The sequence below is a fragment of the Ailuropoda melanoleuca genome, chromosome 6, assembly GCF_002007445.2.
Source record: "Ailuropoda melanoleuca isolate Jingjing chromosome 6, ASM200744v2, whole genome shotgun sequence".
In the NCBI taxonomy this organism is placed as follows: Eukaryota; Metazoa; Chordata; class Mammalia; order Carnivora; family Ursidae; genus Ailuropoda; species Ailuropoda melanoleuca.
In genome coordinates, this window is record NC_048223.1 from 21,176,960 (window position 1) to 21,197,449 (window position 20,490).

Here is a 20,490-nt window from a genome sequence, read left to right on the forward strand (position 1 = left end):
AACTTCCTAAATTTGGGTACAAGGCACACTGCGGATTTTAGCTTGCTGCCGGTACCATCAATCTAATAAAGATGCCATCATACTTGGAAATGATACAGTTAAGCTCCCTGAAATCAATAAAAAGTGCAAAGATGGCTTAAATATTTTAAAGTCAGAGACGTTCATATTCTATCCGCCTGAATAAAGTATTCTCTCGAGATGACCGTGATCAGTATCATGAGGGGTACAGATTTTGTCTTTCTTGGACCTGTATGTAAATGTTATTCAGAAAGCATGGGGCAACTCCTCAAAGATTAAAAGTTCATGTTTGTTTCTTGTTCTCTGCGTGAATGTGAGTGCTAGAGGACTCAAATTTGCCCATCTACTTTGCCCGCAGAGTGTGTTCATAGAGTACTTGCTAGCATGACACAAGGTTTGGTTTTAAAAGAGAGCCAATACCAGAAGCACGTTTCAGAAATAGATTTGGACCATCAAAGTCTCTATTTCTGTGTCATTGGCAGAAAGAATCAAAGGGATACAGGTTCCTCCTTGATGCCAAGTATCACTGACTTCTTTGGTTTGAACAATTCCAGGCATCTGCCATAATGGAGAATTTTTAGAGTAGATACTGAGATGGTTGTCTTGAAGTATTCGTGCCTCTGGGACAGATTAATTTGGATCTACCTATTCTTTTGAGCAACACATTAGTCCATGATGTAGAAATGTTGGGGTTTGGAACAAATGGTCAAGAAAGAATTCTTGAGATGTCTTCAGTGCAAAAAGATGGTTTATTTAAAGCACTGGGACCCCTTTCACTCCTGAGAGCTTTTTCTGTATCTTCACTTAATAAAACTCTACCACTTTATTCACTCTCCTTTGTCCACGAGATTCATTCTTTGACTCGGTGAGACAAGAACCTCGCTCTCCTGCTTCAGAGGAAGGTCACTCTACCTGTTTCAAGGACTTGTCAGTGGGCTGTAGGCAGTAAGGAAATCTAATTTTTTCTTTTGCCTTTGTTTCCCAGATCAGTCTACCTTGAGTCATGATTCTCAAGCATAGATTCTGTTGAGGTGTACTAAATGGTATGCAGAGTCATAGAAAACAAACAGCATGCCTTCCTGAAGTTTCAACTGAGTTAAAGATTTGGCAGGCCCTTATTAAAACAAATCAAAAACATTCAAACATGAACATACAACACATTAGAATACAAAATTTTGATAGATTTTATTAAACATCAGATTTCAAAAACAATATTGAACTTTGATCTATGCCCCCGAGTCCTTTGGAATACAAATTTATGGTTTCAGCCAGTGGAGGGATATTTTAATGCAAGAGTTTTAGAAGTACTCTGATGTACACTGAAAGGGCATGAGGAGATCAGAAACCTGATCTGTTGAAATGCAGCTACAATTCTTTGCCTCTGGAGTGAGCCTGTGCAAAATATTCTGGAACCAAGAAAGTTGCTGTCGTATTTTTGAGATACTGACTTTCTGGAGGAAATGAGGTGACAGAGAGGTTGTTGATAGATGCCGGCTGGTTTGGGAGATGTCATCAATGAACTTTTTTTTAAAGCAGAACTTGATATTTTATTTATTTATTTATTTATTTATTTACTTATTTATTTATTTATGAGTTGATACATGTCAGTGATCTTTTAATAAATGATCTCTGTAAAGGAAAAAAAAACTATTGATTTGGGCTGTTCATAGAGCAGAAGAGGTAAAAATTTTTTAGAATAGCCCATTTTCTAGAATGAGTTTTAACCTATTTTATAGAATTATTTTTCTAGAATTAACCCATTCCTGCTGGAAGTAGAGAACAAATCACTTCTTTGCAGAAAGAATGCAGGATACAGTAAACAGAGAACGGATTTTAATCCCTAGCTTCACACCTTTGGTTAGAAACTAAAGTTCTCCAAGCCTCAGTGTTCTCAGGAAAAAGGGGGCACATGTAAAAGATGAAAGGAGTTAGTAGTGGTTTGACGTTTGCCTCCTCTTTTTTCTTCTATACCTTTCCATTTCTTCCACCATTCCCATAGAACTTGGGAAGTTGACAATGAATAGTACATCTCCATTTGAATAGGAAAATGGTGCTGTGTTTTGGGAAGTTGGACCAAAGGCTCTGGCTCTCTCCCAGCCCTGAGATTCCCTCTGAGGACCTACACAAGTCTTTTGCTAAGGAAGCATTTAGAGAAAGAATCAACTGCCTCAAGTGTAAACACATTTAGATCTTACTGTTTACTGGCACTTCAGAACTGAATTTGCACAAAAGGATGACCTAGAAACATGCAGGGAAAAGCTGTGTGGCATTTAGATGCATATCACATATGCATAATTGATTCCTTAAAAGGTTAAATACTCTTAGCATATGTATGGATAGTGATATAGCCATGATGGGTTCATAATCATTATGGCAATGGCTTTGTTTTACATAATTCTAAAGTAAATGTCATGTTTCTTCGGAGATTCCAGGACTGGTATTCAGAAAAGCATGTGTTTCCAAGTAGAGAGCTGGGCAAGAGGAGCTACTCTTTCCCAAACAGAAGGACTATTCATGTAGCTAGTACACACTAAGCGTTATGAGGCGTCGAGTGCCACTAAATTCTCTTTGGAACTGAAATGCAATTACATATCGAGGACAAGTGCTAAATATAAACAGAAAGGCCAAATACATGGCTTTTTTTTTTTTTTGCTTTGTTTTTGCAGTATATTTGCAGGAAGAATTAAATACCCCAAGCACACTATAATCCTTAGTTGAAACACACAGTTCAGGCAATCTGGTGAATATTTAGCAGCTTTTTTCAGATGCTTATTGTAGCTCTGGAAGAGCTGGTCTCTTATGTAAACAATTATAAGGATGTTAAGGAAATTAATAAAAGAACCAAGTCACTAAGAAATATGTAGAAGGAAATACTATAATATATGCCAGAAAATCAGGGAAAAAATAGGCGATATGTTGTGTGAGGATACATATGTAAGGGGTAAAAACTATATGAATGGGAATGGTTATTACAAAAATTCAAGTTTTGGGTTTCTTCTTTGGGGAAGGAGGGAAATAAAATCTCTATGGCGCACACAGGGGTTTTGTTGGATATATGATTTATGGTGGATGTTTATTGATGATGTTACATATTGTACAATTTTTTAGGTAAGTTATATTTCTTAATTTGTAAGAATGGAAAAGGCAAAATATACAGTGAAGAAAAGCACAAATTAAGTTGGTAAAAATGATAACAAGTAAATTTATTGATCTTGGGTTGGTCGAAGTATCTTCATACTGTACTTTTTTTTGTTTGTTTGTTTGAAGGTGGGGGATAGCAGGAGAGGGAGAGAGAACGTCCCAAGCAGGCTCCATGCCCAGGGCAGAGTGCCATGCTCTCTGAGATCATGACCTGAGCTGAAATCAAGAGTTTGACCCTTAACTGACTGAGCCACCCAGGCGCCCCTTCATATTATACTTTTTTAAAATTTAAATACATGCTATGTGCAAGACATAAACTAAAGTAGGTCCCTAGAAGGAGTGAAAGTAACAATATGAGAAAGGGTATAGCAGATAAATACTAACAAAAGAAAGCTGTTGTAGCCCTTTAAATAATGGGGAAACTGGACCTTAGGACAAAATGTAGTGTCGTTTATTCTCTGTCTCCAATGACTGTTTCTCCATCCTGAGCCCATTCCATCCAGGCATCTGCTTCTGACCTTCCAGGACTTTTTGATAAATCCTCTCCACCTATTTCTGTCTTACTCCAAGCTCACTATTTTCAAATCTTAGAATCTTGAATCTCTCAACTCTGGTAGTACGTATTATCTGTGTACCATTGATTTGGTACTTACCGTAAGCTGTGTTTTAGTGTTATTGATATTCATGCATTTCTTTAATTAAATTGTAGTAATCCAGAGCTAGAGACTATACCTCCTTCATCTTTTAACACCCACTATCACCTCACCCTAGGACTTGCCATATGGTAGAATCAAGTCACTGGGCATATAGTAGAAAGTCAATAAACATGCCAGCAGTCGACTGAAAAATGGTTTCTGAAAATGCATTTAAAGCTCTTTCAGGATGTCTGAGTACTTTGCTAATGCTTTGTATTTACATTTTCTAAGTAATCTCTCAGCCAAAGTTTTAGAATGGGAAGAGGAAGAGACACTATGGTTAGAGTGATCCACAGCTGTGCAGAGTTGCTGGGTGAAGACCATAACCCAGTAGGAAGGTGCCCACGTCTGGACCTCGCTGGGAACTTATGCAGGTTCATTCCTGATCTTCAAGGGCAGAGACTGCATCCAGGGAACTTTTTGTCTCTACACCTGGAACAAAGTCCAACATGTAGTCCACAGTCAATAAATACTTCTGCTAAGTGTGGCAGAATTAAATATTATCTCGGATAATTTAATTCACTCCTGTGGCTTCAAAATAACATGCTATTGAAGGCTTCCCAGTGTAGGGCTTTAGCTCTGGTTTTTCTCCACAGGGAGAGGGTGCCTGGGAGGGTAGATGAGCCAGGTCAGTTCAGGCAGGATGTAGATGTTAGCACTCGCATTGGCATTCTGGGCTTAAGAGCTGGTTGGAGCAAAGCTGGATGGAGTAGATTTGGTTTTGCCAGCTGATAGTCGACTATGGAAACAAGAAACAGATGTTTTAAAAAGCGATGAGGAAGCCCATGGAAGAGATCTTCAGTGCTTGTCCTACTGGCCATTGAGAAGTAGCTAGAATTCTTCCTTTCTCATGACATGTAAAATAGGCTATCTGCTGCAAATCTTTTTTAAACATACTGTTTTTTTGAATAGGCAATAAATAAAGCATATGTATGATGTAAGATTCAAAGGGTATAGTAGGTGTATGGTAAAAATAAGTGTGCCTCCTGCCTTTGCCCAAAGTTGCTCTCTCTAAAGGGATCTACAGTTGCCAAGTTATTTCACTTATTTTTAGGTACACACAAGTATTTCATATTTGGATATACATGTTTATATATGATTATATATTTTCAGACAAATAGTTCATCTAATAACATGTTATATTGAATCTTGATTTTTTTTCATTTAACAACTTATACTGTGGTTCTTTCCATTTTTACTTGTGTTATTTTAAAAATTCCAACCTCTAATATTATCTGATACACTGTCCAACATTTGTTGCATGACAGAATGAATGAATGATTTAACAATAGCCTCTAACTCATTCTGAACCTAAAGTCACCTACCAACAGAGTTTATAAATGCCTTTTCTTACAGCCCATCTCCAATATGTGTCATTTTGCTTATAAATATCATATCCAAACCTCAAAATTAATCTCAAAAGAAATTCCCCGGCCCGGAACCTTTCCTGAATATTGCCTCTCACACTGTCCCCCAGGAGTTCTCTCTAAGCACTTAATACTCTGCTATTTTTGATTGTCCTTTGATTCTTATTTGTTAACATAATAACCATAGGGGCGCCTGGGTGGCTAAGTCAGTTAAGCGTCTGCCTTGGGCTCAGATCATCATCTCAGGGTCCTGGGATCAGCCCTGTGTTGGCAGGAAGTCTGCTTCTCCCTCTCCTCCCAGGTCTTGTTCTCTCTCACTATCTCTGCCTTTCTCTCTCAAATAAATAAATAAATAAATAAAATCTTTTAAAAAACCAAAATAATAACCATAAGGGTGTGAATAACACTCAACAATTTTTATTGAATACTTATTTGTGCCAGAGACTTCACTAAGCATGTTATGTACACTTCTCATTAATTCCTGCAACATACCTTTCTCTCCCCTTAGTGGGAAAATTCCAAGTTGTGGTCCTTGATTACTTCTAGGGTCCCTATACAACCTCAGCTGCCCCGGCAGTGAAACCCTTTCTCCTACTCTTTATTACCTTCCTTCCTGCCCTTTCTCAATTCCCCACTTGCTTACTTCCTGAAATCTCCCGCCAAGTGAATGACTTCCACGGGAATCCTCGTCAGGGTCTGCATTTAGGGATATCAAACCTAAGGAAACGGAAGTTTAGTGTGTGAATAACTTGTTCAAGTTTATGTATACATCAAGTGGCAGATTCAGGGTTTGAGCCTGAAGCCATGCCCGAAAGTTCCCTGATTGCCAACTGCATAGTACGGGCCTCGAAGGAGACCAAGGAATACTGTATTCCCTCTGTCGTGTGTTTCAAAATGCAAGCCAAAGTCAGAGCTTAATACATACTTCTGCTGGTCTGTGTTTTGGAGTGTCTCTTTCCCACCCTATCACATCAGGACATGTACTGTTAGCTAAATACGCACGCTCATAAATTTGTTACTGAAACTGTGATTTAAAAAAAAAGAGTTCCTCATGCTCGTGTAGTGGCTGAGTGTCTTCTTATCGTTTTACAGATAGCAACTTCATCCTTGCGAATGCCCAGGTGGCTAAGGGCTTCCCCATAGTCTACTGTTCGGATGGCTTCTGTGAGCTCGCTGGATTCGCCCGGACTGAAGTCATGCAGAAGAGTTGCAGCTGCAAATTCTTATTTGGAGTTGAAACCAATGAGCAGCTGATGCTTCAAATAGAAAAGTCACTGGAGGAGAAAACAGAATTCAAAGGAGAAATTATGTTCTACAAGAAGAACGGTGAGTGGCTCTCTTAGACTGATGCTCATCGGCATTGTGAAGGGTCACCTCCTTTCAGCTCAATAATTAATCCATAACTCCCATTCAGGTTTAATGGCATTTCACATAAATATATAGACTGTTATTGAAGTTCCACAAACGACTCAGGCAATAGCCTGGTTTAGGCCATTAGCAGTATAAACTGCTTGAAAATTTAACATTAGAATCACAACTGTTCAATGTTAATATATTAACTGAGTGAATATATGTTAAAATAAAGTATATTACAATTTTACTAGGTCATTCTTAAAATACATATTAGATATGATGGTTGTTAATATGTTATTAATAGTTGATCTTATCCAGGATATGCTCCAAATTGTACGCCTTTAAGAACCACTTCTCAACCTCAGTCATTAAGGCAGAGGTCCAGGTGTTTCACTGGCAGAAAAGGAAGTTAATTTAAAGGCCAGCAGCATAGGCGTTTTCTCTTCTAGTTCCCTGGCCACAGAGCCTTTCTCTCTGCTTTTTTAAAGACAAAATAAGAGAGACATGGTATGACTCAGGGTGGGAGTAAATTTGCCTGGACTCAAAACTGCCACTGAGGAAATACAAAGTATTTTCTTGCGGCTGCTTTTTTGTGACTCTTTTCTAAATAATAGAATATGAAGGAATGGGTGTGGTAACTGCAGTATTGGGGTTCTGTGTAGGAATTGGTTTCATTATCTCATGGGCCCTGGTAGTTGGGATGAATCCAAGAGGCATTATATTGGGGAAACACTAAATCAAAATTAGAACAGATTATCATTTTCCAGTTTCTAAAATTCTCTTTCTCTAATAATTTTCCGTAAAATAACATCACCATCTGAGATTTATCTGCGCTCATGGCTACCAAGCTAGAGAATAGATTTCCCAGTCTATTTTGCAGTTGGGCTGGGCATGTGACAAAGTTTTGGGCCAGTGATTTGCAAGAGAACAATATATGTAACTTTTAGGAAAAATCCCTAAAAAATACAATTGGTTGTCCTCTAATTTCTCTTCCTTTCCCATTATGTTGTGGACTGAATTGTGTGTCCTCAAAATTCTTATGTTGAAGCTCTAATCCCACTGAGACTGTATTTGAAAAGAAGGCCTTTAAAGAGGTGATTAGGGTTAAATGAGATCATAAGATTGGGGCCCCCATCCAATATGACTAGTGTCCTTATAAGAAGAAGGGATACCAATGATATGGGCACACAGAGGAAAGTTTATGTCAATACACAGTGAGAAGGCAGCCATCCGCAAGCCGATGAGTGAGGCCTTAAGAAAAAACAACCCTGTCAGCACCTTGACGTCCATTGTGAGAAAACAAATTTCTGGGTAGCCACCCCGTCTGTGGTGTTTTGTTAGGGGAGCCCTAGAAAAGCAGTACACATGGGTCAGAATGTTCAGGGGAAGTCACAAAGGCAGCTTCAACCATTTGGCAAAGATGACACCATAGAGGAGTGCAGAGCAACAATACGGAAGGAGCCTGGGTCTTGTTGCAGTTCTGTCCTCCTCACCCCAGAACAAACAAGTACATTCTCATCTTGTTGGAATCGTTTCATTTTGGTGTCTTTTTGTTGCAACATCTAAGTTGCATTCTAACTCAGGGTTTCTCAACTTTGGCACTGTTGACATTTCAGGTTGCTAATTATTTGTTGTGGGAAGCTATCCTGTGCATTGCAGATAATCATCTGTCTGCAGCATTTCAGACCTCTATATTTTGCTCTCAGTACTTAGTATTGGGGTCACTGTCAGGAAGAGGAATAGGGGCCTGAACATGGGAACTTCATCTTCTTTTATAACTTCTTTGTCTTTGGAGAACATTCTTTGATCATGTAAATTTTGGATACATGGTAGTCATGAAATATTGGAGAGTACCATTCTTGGAGGGACAGAATATCCAGGGCTTTGGCATTAGAAACATAGTTCAGACCATTGTATCCTTCTCAGTGTCAGGAGATAAGGCCTTTGTAGCAAATATGATAAAATAAAAGGACTCCAGCTCTCTATTTATACCACAGTCACTGAAGAGAGCCTGAGATACAAGAAAATAGGAGATGCCATGGTGAATGCAGACTGGTTGCGAGTGATAAAACCACCATCTGGTGGAACAAAGAGAAAAGGGATATCCTTTGTCTAAATTATCTGCTGACTGCAGACTTGTCCTTTGCAAGGTAGGCACCTTGTATAGGTGACTCCAGATCCGTCTGAGTGTCTTCCTTTTTAAGCCACCTCAAAATGTCCAAATGTGGCACCACTAAGAAAGGTTCAGGCCAAGGAGAAGAATCTAGATGGGAAGGCCAAAGGAGGGAGACTTTAGAGGTCAGAAAAGTAGAAAATATGGAGCACAGTGTGGGAGTCAACACCCAAAAGAATTTCCTGAGCCCAGGGTTTTATAAGATGCTTGCAGCCTTGGACATCTTTGGTTAGAAATCATTAAAGGCACCAGTCCCCTCTAAGGCAATCAATATGGAGAATTGTCTGACATTTTGAGCCAACAAATTGATCCAATTACAAGTGATAGAGAATTGCTGCCTCTCCTATGATAATCGTGCTGTATTTTAGCTATTTTTCTAAAATCTCTCTCCACACACAATGATTAACCTTTGAAGGCACAGCCTATGCATTACTTGTTTCCGCATGTCCAGTGTGTAGAGGTTGAGTTCAGAGCAGTGTCCGTCAAACGTTAGTTTCTCAGTAAATGCTTGCTGATTGGAATTGAAATTGATCATTAGAGGGACCTATGGATACTTCAGAGGATGTCTGGATTTCTGAGTATTAAAAATAAGCTTATGCCCTCAAGGGTCCTCCTTCTGTCCTTCAAGGCTCTTTTTCTTTTAATTTACGGTAGAGAAGAGGTGCTTGTTTCTCATTCTCCCCAGATACATTTTCACCAGCTGTGATTGAGCTTCTTTGCTCACCGGCCCCTCAGTGTCGTGCTTGCTGTCCTGACCTCATGGGAAAAGGCTGCCCTTTCTCTTCCTGCCCAGGCCTGTTATTCTGATAATCTGACCCAAGGCTGGTGAAGTGCAGCAGAAGACTCTAAAGGTTTAGGGCATCTAATGGGACTTGATACACTGCAATCAGGATGGCAAATATGCCTATTCACTGAGTCAGAGGAAAACCAAAGAAATTCTCACTGGCATTACCCACCTGGCAGAACCCCAATTCTTGGTCATGTCTTAAGTCTGTAAGTCAGCCTCCTTTCCCTCTCTATCCTACCTTAAAGACTGCCCCTTCTTTCATACTTCACAGGCTGAATGCCTCTATCCTCTTTAGGAAAACCTTATTGTCTGCACACTAGAATTGTCCTCCCTGGAGGGTCTATTGTCCTCTCCTGACTAGGGAAAAGTGTGGGACACAGTATTCTCTAAAAGGATGCATCCCTAAATGCAGAGTAATTCAGCCCAAATAAAAATAAAATAAAACCATAAAGGGATTTGGAAGAATAGGTCACATCTGTTCCCTTTTCTTATCTCTGCTCCAACATTATGCTCCCTTCTCTCTGCGTTATTGTGGTTTCTTCTAGGTAACTAATAGAAAACAGACATATATAGAACTGTATGTAGACACACACACACAGCCCTCCTAAAATATAGTCACCAAAAGAGAGTATAATCTTTTAAAAAGTCAATAATGATGACAACTACAAGAATAATAATGGTTAACACTTAAACAATATTTACTATGTGCTAAGAACTTTCTCACATATTTAATTTTTACTTATATTTGTCTATTTAATCCTGGGACAATTTTGTTTTATTTTTTAATTCAAATTTTAATTTTAATGTAAACATTCAATGCAATAACAGTTTCTTTATCTTTTAAAATATATATTTATTTATTTGACAGAGAGAGAGAGAGAGTGCACAGGCTGGCATAGCGGCAGGCAGGAGGAGAGGGAGAAGCAGACTCCCTGCTGAGCAGGGAGCCTGACCTGGGACAATAGCCCAGGACCCTGGGACTCACGACCTGAGCTGAAGACAGATGCTTAACTGACTGAGCCATCCAGGCACCCCTCTTTCTTTTTTCTTTCTTTTCTTTTTTTTAAGATTTAATTTACTCATTAGAGAGAGAGAGAGCAGGAGAAGGGGAGAGAGGCAGAAGGAGAAGTGGACTCCCCGCTGAGCTAGAAGCCAAAAGTGGGGCTGGATCACAGGACCTAGAGATCACGACCTGAGCCGAAGGCAGACGCTTAACCATCTGAGACACCCAGGTACCCCTGTAATATTGTTTTCTGGAGTAGAATTCAGTGATTCATCACTTACATACAACACCCAGTGCTCATCACAAGTGCCCTCTGTATCTTTTTTTCTTTAAAGATTTAATTAATTTATTTATTTGAGAGAGAAACCAAGCAGGGGAGAGGGACAAGCAGACTCTGTGCAGTGCCTGGAGCCTGACGTGGGCCTCGATCCCATGACCCTGAGATCATGACCTGAGCCGAAATCGAGAGTCAGATGCTTAACCAACTGAGCCACCCAGGTGCCCCAACAAGTGTCTTCTTTAATACCCATCCCCCATCTAGCCTATCCCACACCCACCTCCTTCTGTCAGCCCTCAGTTTGTTTTCTATTGTTAAGAGTCTCTTATGATTTTTTTCCTGTTCTCCTTTTACCCCCCCTTCCCATGTGTTCATCTGTTTGCTTTCTTAAATTCCACATATGGGTGATTCATATGGTATTTTTCTCTGACTATTTCACTTAGCATAATACGCTCTAGCTCTATCCACATCATTGTGAATGGCAAGATTTCATTTTTATGATGGCTGAGTAATATTCCATTCCATCTTCTTTATCCACTCATTAGTCGATGAGGGTTCCCCTTTCTCTGCATCCTCACCAACACTTGTTATTTCTTCTGTTTTTAATGTTGTTAATTTTAGCCACTCTGACGAGTGTGAGGTGGTATCTCATCATGGTTTTGATTTGCATTTCCCTCATGACGAGTGATGTTGAGCCTCTTTTCACGTGTCTGTGAGCCATCTGGTTGTCTTCTTTGGAAAAGTGTCTATTTATGTCTCCTGCCTATCCTAGAACAATTTTAAAAAAGAGATACTTTTATATTGTCATATTATAGATGAGAAGGCCAATATAGAGAAAGAATAAGGTTTTTAAAAATTAAGAAATAATTAGGAGGACAAATAGTTTCACAGATAAACATATATTTACACTTATGATGAGCATAGCAAAACCTGTAAAATTGTCAAATCAGTGTGTATCTGAAACTAATATAACATTATATGTTAACTATACTTCAGTAAGATCATCTATTTTCAAAAAAAGAAAGTGATTGCATAATTACCATAAAAAAGTAATCATTGATTTACATTGTTCAGTATTGCATTGTCACAGTGTGTATGATTGCATTAGGAATTCCATTTATTTTGAGTAAAATACCTAGGTATAATTTTAGACATAAAAAAATAATATGCAAACTTTTCTTTGTCAAAAATGGAGATAGTAATATTTTACACTTCATGTTTAAGAGTTAACATTTCTCGTTATTTGTCCTCCCTCTGGATAGTCAAAGGTCTACCTATATATCAGAAATAAGTACCATTGGGGCGCCTGGGTGGCTCAGTCATTAAGCGTCTGCCTTTGGCTCAGGGCGTGATCCCGGTGTTGTGGGATCGAGCCCCACATCAGGCTCCTCTGCTGGGAGCCTGCTTCTTCCTCTCCCACTCCCCCTGCTTGTGTTCCCTCTCTCGCTGGCTGTCCCTCTCTCTGTCAAATAAATAAATAAAATCTTAAAAAAAAAAAAAAAGGAAGAAGTACCATTAAGATGCCTTTTCAAAAAGCAGTCTCCTTCAGTTCTGTTGATACCAAAACGCATTAATCAGAGATGTTCTAGGCAAACAGATGTATGGCTATCCTAACTGAGGGTAGCCATTTTATTAATTTTGTGTTCATTCTTTCATTGTTTCTTTTATAATATGGGCAATACCAATATCTTTGTGGTTCTCACCTTTTCTTATGAGTAGTATACTTTTCACACTGTTCTGCACTTCAGCAGAACACATGTATCCTGTAGGACTGTGTATACCTTGCAGAACAATACATGCTGGAGGTCAGTCATTCTTCTTTACTGCTGCATAGTATGATATCATATGGGTCCATCATCATCTATTCAACCATTCTCCTGTTGATGGACATCTGTGTTCCTTTTAGAATGTGGTCTATTTTCTTTGCTTTTTCTGCCCCTTTCTCTTTTAAACACTTTTGTTATTCAGAAAGTTTGTGTATTTTTCTAAAAGTTATCTTTTACATGAGTCGTTTACCTTTATAGTACTTACAGTCCCACTTTTTGAAGATTTTGTGTTCATTTCCTACAAGAAGCAGTGTTGTGACTAGCCAGGAGGTACTCCTCCCTCCTTTCCCTTTCCCCTGATAATTTAAAGTAATATTCTTTTTGTACCAGGTAATATCTGTAAGGCAGCATACTTGTTCTGCTTTCCTTGGATTCTTCCTTTGTTCCTCTCTGAACACTTTCATAGCTATATTTACATTGTCGGAACAAATAACAATTACATGTATTTTGTCATTCTTGTCTTCCATCATTCAATCTTATTGCTATGATTAAGTATGCTTAATGATCACCATACATCGTTAGCCCAAAGCTTCTCCAATCTTCTCTTGGTTTCCTGAAGCTTGTTCTCTGAGCCATCTCAGAGAGAGCTCCTGGAAACTTTTTTCCTGCATTCTTGCAATGTTAATACCGGTGTGACAATGGCCTTTAGACTTGTAGATCAATTTGGCTGAAAATCAAACTATTCATATTTTCTTCATTTAAATATCTCAATTATGTTATTCCCTTGTGTACTGGCATAGAGCATTATTTTACCTTAAAAGTCTTTCTATTTAAGTATCTTGGTGTTTTGTCCAGAATGTTCAATAAATTTATGTTATTTGATATAGACTATTTGGGATCAGATTTTTCCCCTGATACACAATATGTTCTTTACTATTTGTTTAAGTCTCTTTTATTGCAGGAAATTTTTCTTGAATTGTAATTATCATTATTATTCTTCCTACTGCTTTGGTTTTCTTCTTTAAGAACATCCAATTCTATGTATATTGGGTCTTCTTTGCCTGTTCTCTATAACTATCACTTTTTTTTTCTTTTTTTCACCATGTGTAGTTTATCTCCTTTCTCTTATTTTTGTGGTATACTTTCACACTGTATTTCTTCTCTTTAACGTCTTCAATTCTGTATCTTTTGTTTATGTGTCCTCCTGAGCTCAGTTTGCTCATATTATTTATATCATTCTTGCCTAGGATATTAGTTGCTAGGGCTGCCATAACAGAGCACCACAGACTTCACAGCTTAAACAACAGAAATTTATTTCCTCACTATCCTGGAGGCTAAAAGTCCAAAATCAAGATGTTGGCGGAGTCGCTTTCTTTTGAGGCCCTGGCTTGTAGATGGCTGCCTTTTCCTCTCTGAGTCTTCATATGGTCTTGCCTCTCTGTGTCTTTGTCCTAATTTACTCTTATAAGGAAACCAGTCATATTGATTAAGGTACATCTATATGACTTCATTTTAATTAATTAATTCTTTCAAGATCCTCTCTGCAAATACAGTCACATTGTGAGGTAATGGGGATTAGAACTTCAATATATGAATTTTGAGGGAACCAATTCATTCTGTAACACCTATTCCCCTATTTCTGAGCCTTTATAAATTAATGTGGGCTATTGTTTCAGAGTTTGTAAGCTTTTCGTAGTTACTTTTGCCTTGTTTTGAAATGTTTTGGTTTTGTGTGCCCTATGGAATATTTTAGGTGTGTTTTTACTTTATGTAGGTATGTTATTCAGGTAATTTTTGTCTTTAGCTTCTCTTTCATCCTTTTCTGTTGTCATGCTTGAAAAAGATGTGTTTTCTTTTACTTTTAGAAGAATATTGGAAATAGAATTATGCTAGGAAAACTTTCCTAAATCTATGGCTCTAAGACCCTTTTGCCATCACCAAAAAGTCTTTTGTTTTTTATCAATTGCTTCTTAGTATAGCTATATTTTTGTTACTTCCTGAGATAAGTTTCCTTTCCTAGCATGGCCTCTCCCACACTAGTATTTGAAACATTTCATTTCTTTACACTGATCTTCATGCTCTGACCAAGTAGAGTTCTAGTTCCAGCAATTTCCAGGAAAGATTTTCTCAGAATGTTGAAGGTTCAGGCAGCCCCAACACCATCCTATCTTTGTGTAGCCTACTTGCACTCACTTTAAATTGGAGACTGTAAAGCTCCTTTCTATTTTTGTTTTTTAAGATTTTATTTTTAACCAATCTCTACATCCAAGATGGGGCTCGAACAACCCCAAGATCAAGAGTCACATGTTCCACACACTGAGCCAGCCAGGTGCCCCTCCTCTCTAGTTTTAATTGTTTTCAGATCTGCATGTGGAGTCCTCCACTCTCCGAGCCTTTCTTCTTTTGGGAATAGATACCTTTTGACAATTTATGAGCCCCCAAGGTCCTAGGCCTATGAGAATTCTCCTTTTCCTATACAGCTCTTGTTTCTACAAGGACCTAGCTTCTTAGTCAACCTAATCCTTCACAAGGGAGCCAAAAATACACAATGAGGGAAGATAGTCTCTTTAATAAATGGTGTTGGAAAGACTGGATCTCCACATGCAAAAGAATGAAATTGGACCATCTTATACCATACACAAAAGTCAACTCAAAATGGAGTAAAAATTTAAATACTAGGGGTTGCCCCATCACCCTATATTCTGAGGTTCCGGGGCTCACATTGTCATACAGTTTTGCTTATGATGTTTTTTGTGGATTTCTGATTTTGCTACCTTAGCTACTTTGATTTTGTGAAAGGATTGGGGATGTTTCAAAAACCACGTCTTCACCACCACTTCTCTTTCATATAGTAGTTTAAACAATCTCTTTAGAGATTGTACAGTTTAGGGAATGGACAGCTGCTTTGGGGATATAAGCCCAATCCCTGAGTTTCCTTCTTATTTTTTTCTTCCTAAGTTGCCATTTTCATGGTTGGGGTGTAAGGGGCATATCTGAACCCAAGGCATGGTGTAGAAAGGGCCCCCTGACCTCTTGTTGACCACCGATGCTTGCATGGTTCATCTGTCTGCTCCTGTTATAGCATTTATACCTGAGTTTTGTGCTGATGGTACTCTCTGAATCACTTCACCTCCCCTTAGCTCTTAAAAGGTGAGCACACCCATCCTTCACACATAGAAGCAAAGGAAGTATCTGAGGAAATAAACTGGAACATCCTTTATGGTCTCACATTTCCTCAAAAGTAGGCAGCCACCTCCATGTTGATAAAGAGGTAGCCTGACAAGCAGTTTCTCTCAAGAGTCCCAAATACAGAAGGAGAAAGTTCCTTAATGTCGTCAGTGTTTCCAAAAAACTATCCAACACAGCTTCTTCCTGCTTCAAAGTTATGAAACCTCAGAGTGGAGAGATTATCTCCAGCCTCCCCTACTCTTTTTCACAATCTCACAACCTAAGAAGGGACAGGTTAGGATATCATGTCATATCGCCATCTTCCAGACTCTAGCTTCTTGACTAAGTTTTTTAATGGTAGAAAGTTTTATCCTCCATCATGGAAGACCATCATGATTGGCTGTAGGAGCACCAACCTTTCAGGTTAATCTTAGCATATCCTCTCTACAGAAATCTTATCTTTCAAGCCCATTTTCTTTTTTTTTTCTAATTTATTTTTTATTTAAAAAATTTTTAATTCCAGTATAGTTAACATACTGTTACATTAGTTTCTGGTGTACGATATAATGAATCAATAATTCCATACATCACCCAGTGCTCATCACGACAAGTAACTCATTACCTATTTCATCCATCTCCCCATCTGCCTCCCCTTTGGTAACCATTAGTTTGTTCCCTATAGTTAAGAGTCTCTTGGCTTGTCTTTTTCTTTCTTTTTTCTTTTTCCTTTGTTTTGTTTCTTAAATTCCACTTATGAGTGAAATTATATGATATTTGTCTTTCTCTGACTGACTTATTTCGCTTAGCATTATGCTTTCTAGATCCACCCATGTTGTTGCTTGTTGCAAATGGCAAGATTTCATTCTTTTTAATGGCAGAGTAATATTCCAGTGTATCAAGCCCATTTTCATATCCCAGGAAGAAAAATGCCAAAAGAGAACAAAAACATAAAAAGAAAATTAAAATGACATAGCTAATTTTGCAAATATAGTACCCAATGTATCAGTTTGCTAGGGCTGTCACAACAAAGTTCTACAAACCAGTGGCTTACACAACAGAAACTTATTGTCCCACCATTCTGGAGGCTGGGAATTCACCATGAAGGGGTCAGTTGAGTTGGTTTTTCTGAGGGTTGTGAGGAAGACTTTGTTCCATGCCTCTGACCTAGCTTCTGATGGCTTACTGGCAATCTTCAGCGTTTCTTAGCTTGTAGGAACATCATCCTGGTCTATACTTTCATCCTCACATAGTATTTTCCCTGTGTGAGTGGCTGTGTTGAGATTTCCCCATTTGTATAAGGACGCCTGTCATATTTGATTAGTGCTCACCTTAGTGACCTCACTTTAACTTGATTGCTTCTGTAATGACTGTATCCCCAAATAAGGTCACATTCTGAGGTACTAGAGGTTAGGATTCTATCCCAGCCTTCTGGGAAACAAAAGTAAACCTAAAACACCTGGTTACTTTCACCTTAAATATATTATAACTTAAGTGATTTGCTCAAAATTGTAAACTAGTAAAACAAAGAAACCAAGATACATAAACATCCCCTGACATCAAGGTCCTTGCCCTTAAGCCACTGACTGTCTGTGGAAGTAGGGATGGTACCACCTTCCAGGGGCATTTTGCAAATCTCTGGGGATGTTTGACTCAATAATTGGGGCGGGGGGGGGTGCTTTTGCCATTTAATGGACAGGAGTCAGGAATGCTAAATGTACTATAATGTATGCGTTGGTCTTGCAATTGAAGAACTGCCCAGTGTCTAACGTGACTTTGTTTCTTTTTAATTTTTTAAAAATATTTTTTGAGGTATAATTGGCATGCCAAAAATTACACATATTTAATGTATGTGACTTGATGAGTTTGGACATATACCTATGATACCAGAGCACAATCAAGATACTAAACATTTCCATCACCTCCAAAAATTTCCTTGTGTTCTTTTGTGGCTGGTTTATTTGTGGTAAGAACACTTAACAGGAGATCTCTCCTCTTAACTTTGTACAGAGTGAAATAAACCAGTTGCGGAAGGACAAATACTGCATGATTCTACTTATATGAAGTATCTAAAATAGTCAAACTCATAGAAGTAGGAAATAAAATGGTTGAAGGGAGGAGGAAAAAGGGAGTGGCTGTAAGCTGGGGATAAAGTTTCAGTTTGCAAGATGAGTAAGTTGGAGAGAACTACTGTATGACATAGTTCCCAAAGTTAACAATACAGTACTGTGCATTCTATGACTTTCTAATGCCCCATCAGGTTTTCCAGGAAGTTAAACACTGGTTTCTAATTATCTGAACTTAGAACTTAACATACAGTGCTTTGGGGAAGGCTTTAATTTCCCACTGAATTTCCAAGAAGACTAGTGTAGTGATGAATGATTAAACTTTATCTTGTTCCGAATTTCACCCATTTCAGAAACCTCTTGTCACTGACTCACAGTACTTGTCCTGGATGTGGCACATCTGCATGGGCTCTGCACGCAGAGCTCCTGCATCCGGGGATTCTGCATACTGGTCCAATTATCCAGCTGCCGAATCCTCTCTTCTGTTGCAGGCAGTCACACCTGTCACACCTGAGCATTTCATGTTGAGATGCATTATTAGTTTATCAGAGATGACCTCACTTTTATTTTCTGTTAGATCAGTCTTAATAATGCATAGTGCTGCTTTTCTGAAAACAATCTGTATAGTCATGTTAATTATGATTTTTCATTTCTAACTAGAGAAGAGGGAAATGTAAGTATTTGCTATAAAAGGGAATCTTGAGTCAAATAGAATTTTAGGTAACTCTTTTCACTGACAGATTCACTCATTCCTACGTCATCTACAAGATTTGCCATTTATTTCCACGTACCTTCTGAACTATTGCTTAATGTTTCTCAGCTGACTCACTTTTTTAAATTTCAAATTGCAAGCAAAAGAAAACTAAATCACTATTCTAAATGAAAAACTGGGATCATTAGCCTCAAAAGGAAGTAACCATAAATAAATATGTAATGAGGGGCAGCTGGGGGGCTCAGTCAGTTAAGTGTCTGACTCTGGGTTCTGACTCAGGTCATGATTTAAGGGTTGTGAAATCGAGCCTGGTGTCAGGCTCTGCGCTCAGTGGGGAATCTGCTTGACTTTCTCTCTCCCTCTTCCTCTGTCCCCTCCCCCAAATCTCTTACGTGCACATATGTGTGCGTTTATTTATTATCAAATAAATAAATAAATCTGTTTAAAAAATTGGGACTCATGGGTGGCTCAGTCCGTTAAGCATCTGCTTTGGGCTCAGGTCATGATCCTAGGGTCATGGGATCGAGTCCTGTGTCTGGCTCACTGCTTAGCGGGGAGCCTGCTTCTCTCTCTCCCTCTGCTGCTCTCCCTCCTTGTACTCTTTCTCTCAAATGAAAAAAAAATTTTAAAAAATCTTAAGAAAAAAAGAAAATAAAATAAAAAAGTAAAAATGCAATGAAAACATTGTAATTTCACTTCTTGAAATTAAAAAAAATAAAATGTATACCACGGAATCTAAGTAATAATAAATCTAATTGATTATAGTGTGCCAGCCAGCACATAATTATTTTATTTCATTTTCCCAATAAGAATTCAAGTAAAAATGAATTGTCTCACGTTTACAGATAAGGGAACTGTGATGCAGAAAAAAATTTGAACACAGATGTGTGTGTTATGTGATAGATAGTCCTCAGCTTGTTAAGACATGGAAAATGCCTAGAAATATCAATGCTTTTTTTTTTCTTTTTAAATATAGATTTTCAACTTTCTGTGATAATGGACTTTAAACATATATATTTGTGACAACAAAAACAATTTATTTACAATTTACCGTTTGTTTAGGGAGGATGGGGGGGGGCGCGATCCTTTTTTTTTACCCAGGTGCTAGATGTACGTTCAGATGCAAATCAGAAGCTGAAAAACTAAATTGTTCAGTAAATAAAAAGTAGTGGGGAGCAGATAGGGAGAAAGTTGGAAACATGACGCTGAGGGGGCTTCTCTTGGGTAGCCAAGGGTGGAAGCAGAAAAGGAGAGGTAGGAGAAGATCGGGAGAGAAGATGAGAGAAGGAGAGCTAGAGAAATGGGCAGACATTGGGTGGTGTCTTGCTCATTTCCCTCAAAATGTCTGGAGATAGGCTGGATGTACTAGCTGCATATTTCTGTTTCAGTCCTCATAAAGCTAATAGATATTAAAATGCAAGATATTTATATGAACTACCTAAAATAACCCATGTTCAACCAAGGGTATGCATACCACTAGTTGGGTAACACACTGTCTTTACTCTGGTACGCATGTAAACTGAATCAGGCACATGCATACTCAGTCTTATGAGGTCAGTTCATGATCAAAGACAAAAGTAAGGAGATTTCCTCATGAACTTTTTTTTTTTTTTACAATGAGCTGCTCATAGCAGATAATTATAGTAAGGAACACTTTCCTTCTAACACTAAGTTTACATGTAAGATATTCTTAGTGCATTCTGTTACACTCAGTTTTTCAAATGACTCTGCAGATGATTTTTAGAATATTTGATTATGCCCTCTAGGTATTTTAGAAATGGAGCTCTGTATAGGAAAAGAGACAAAGCCTTGGGGTTGGAGAATGTCCGATGATTCTCAAAATTTACATTTTAAATGTGCCTTCATATTTCCTTCCCCATTACTGTTAAGAGATGGGCATTGCAAATAGAATGGTTTCATGTAAGATCCAAATTTCAGAGCAAGGGGTGTCATGCCCATCCAGGTAA

General features: G+C 38.4%; 1 protein-coding gene across 2 annotated transcripts in view; it reads left to right on the forward strand.

Moving 5' to 3' along the window:
- Window positions 1-20,490, forward strand: part of KCNH8 (potassium voltage-gated channel subfamily H member 8) — a 365,555-nt gene that overhangs the window by 115,517 nt on the left and 229,548 nt on the right. For both annotated transcript variants that reach the window (XM_002924147.4, XM_034662055.1), the window contains exon 2: window positions 6,314-6,547. In XM_002924147.4, the coding sequence (XP_002924193.1) occupies window positions 6,314-6,547 (234 nt within the window). The remainder of the gene's footprint in view (window positions 1-6,313; window positions 6,548-20,490) is intronic.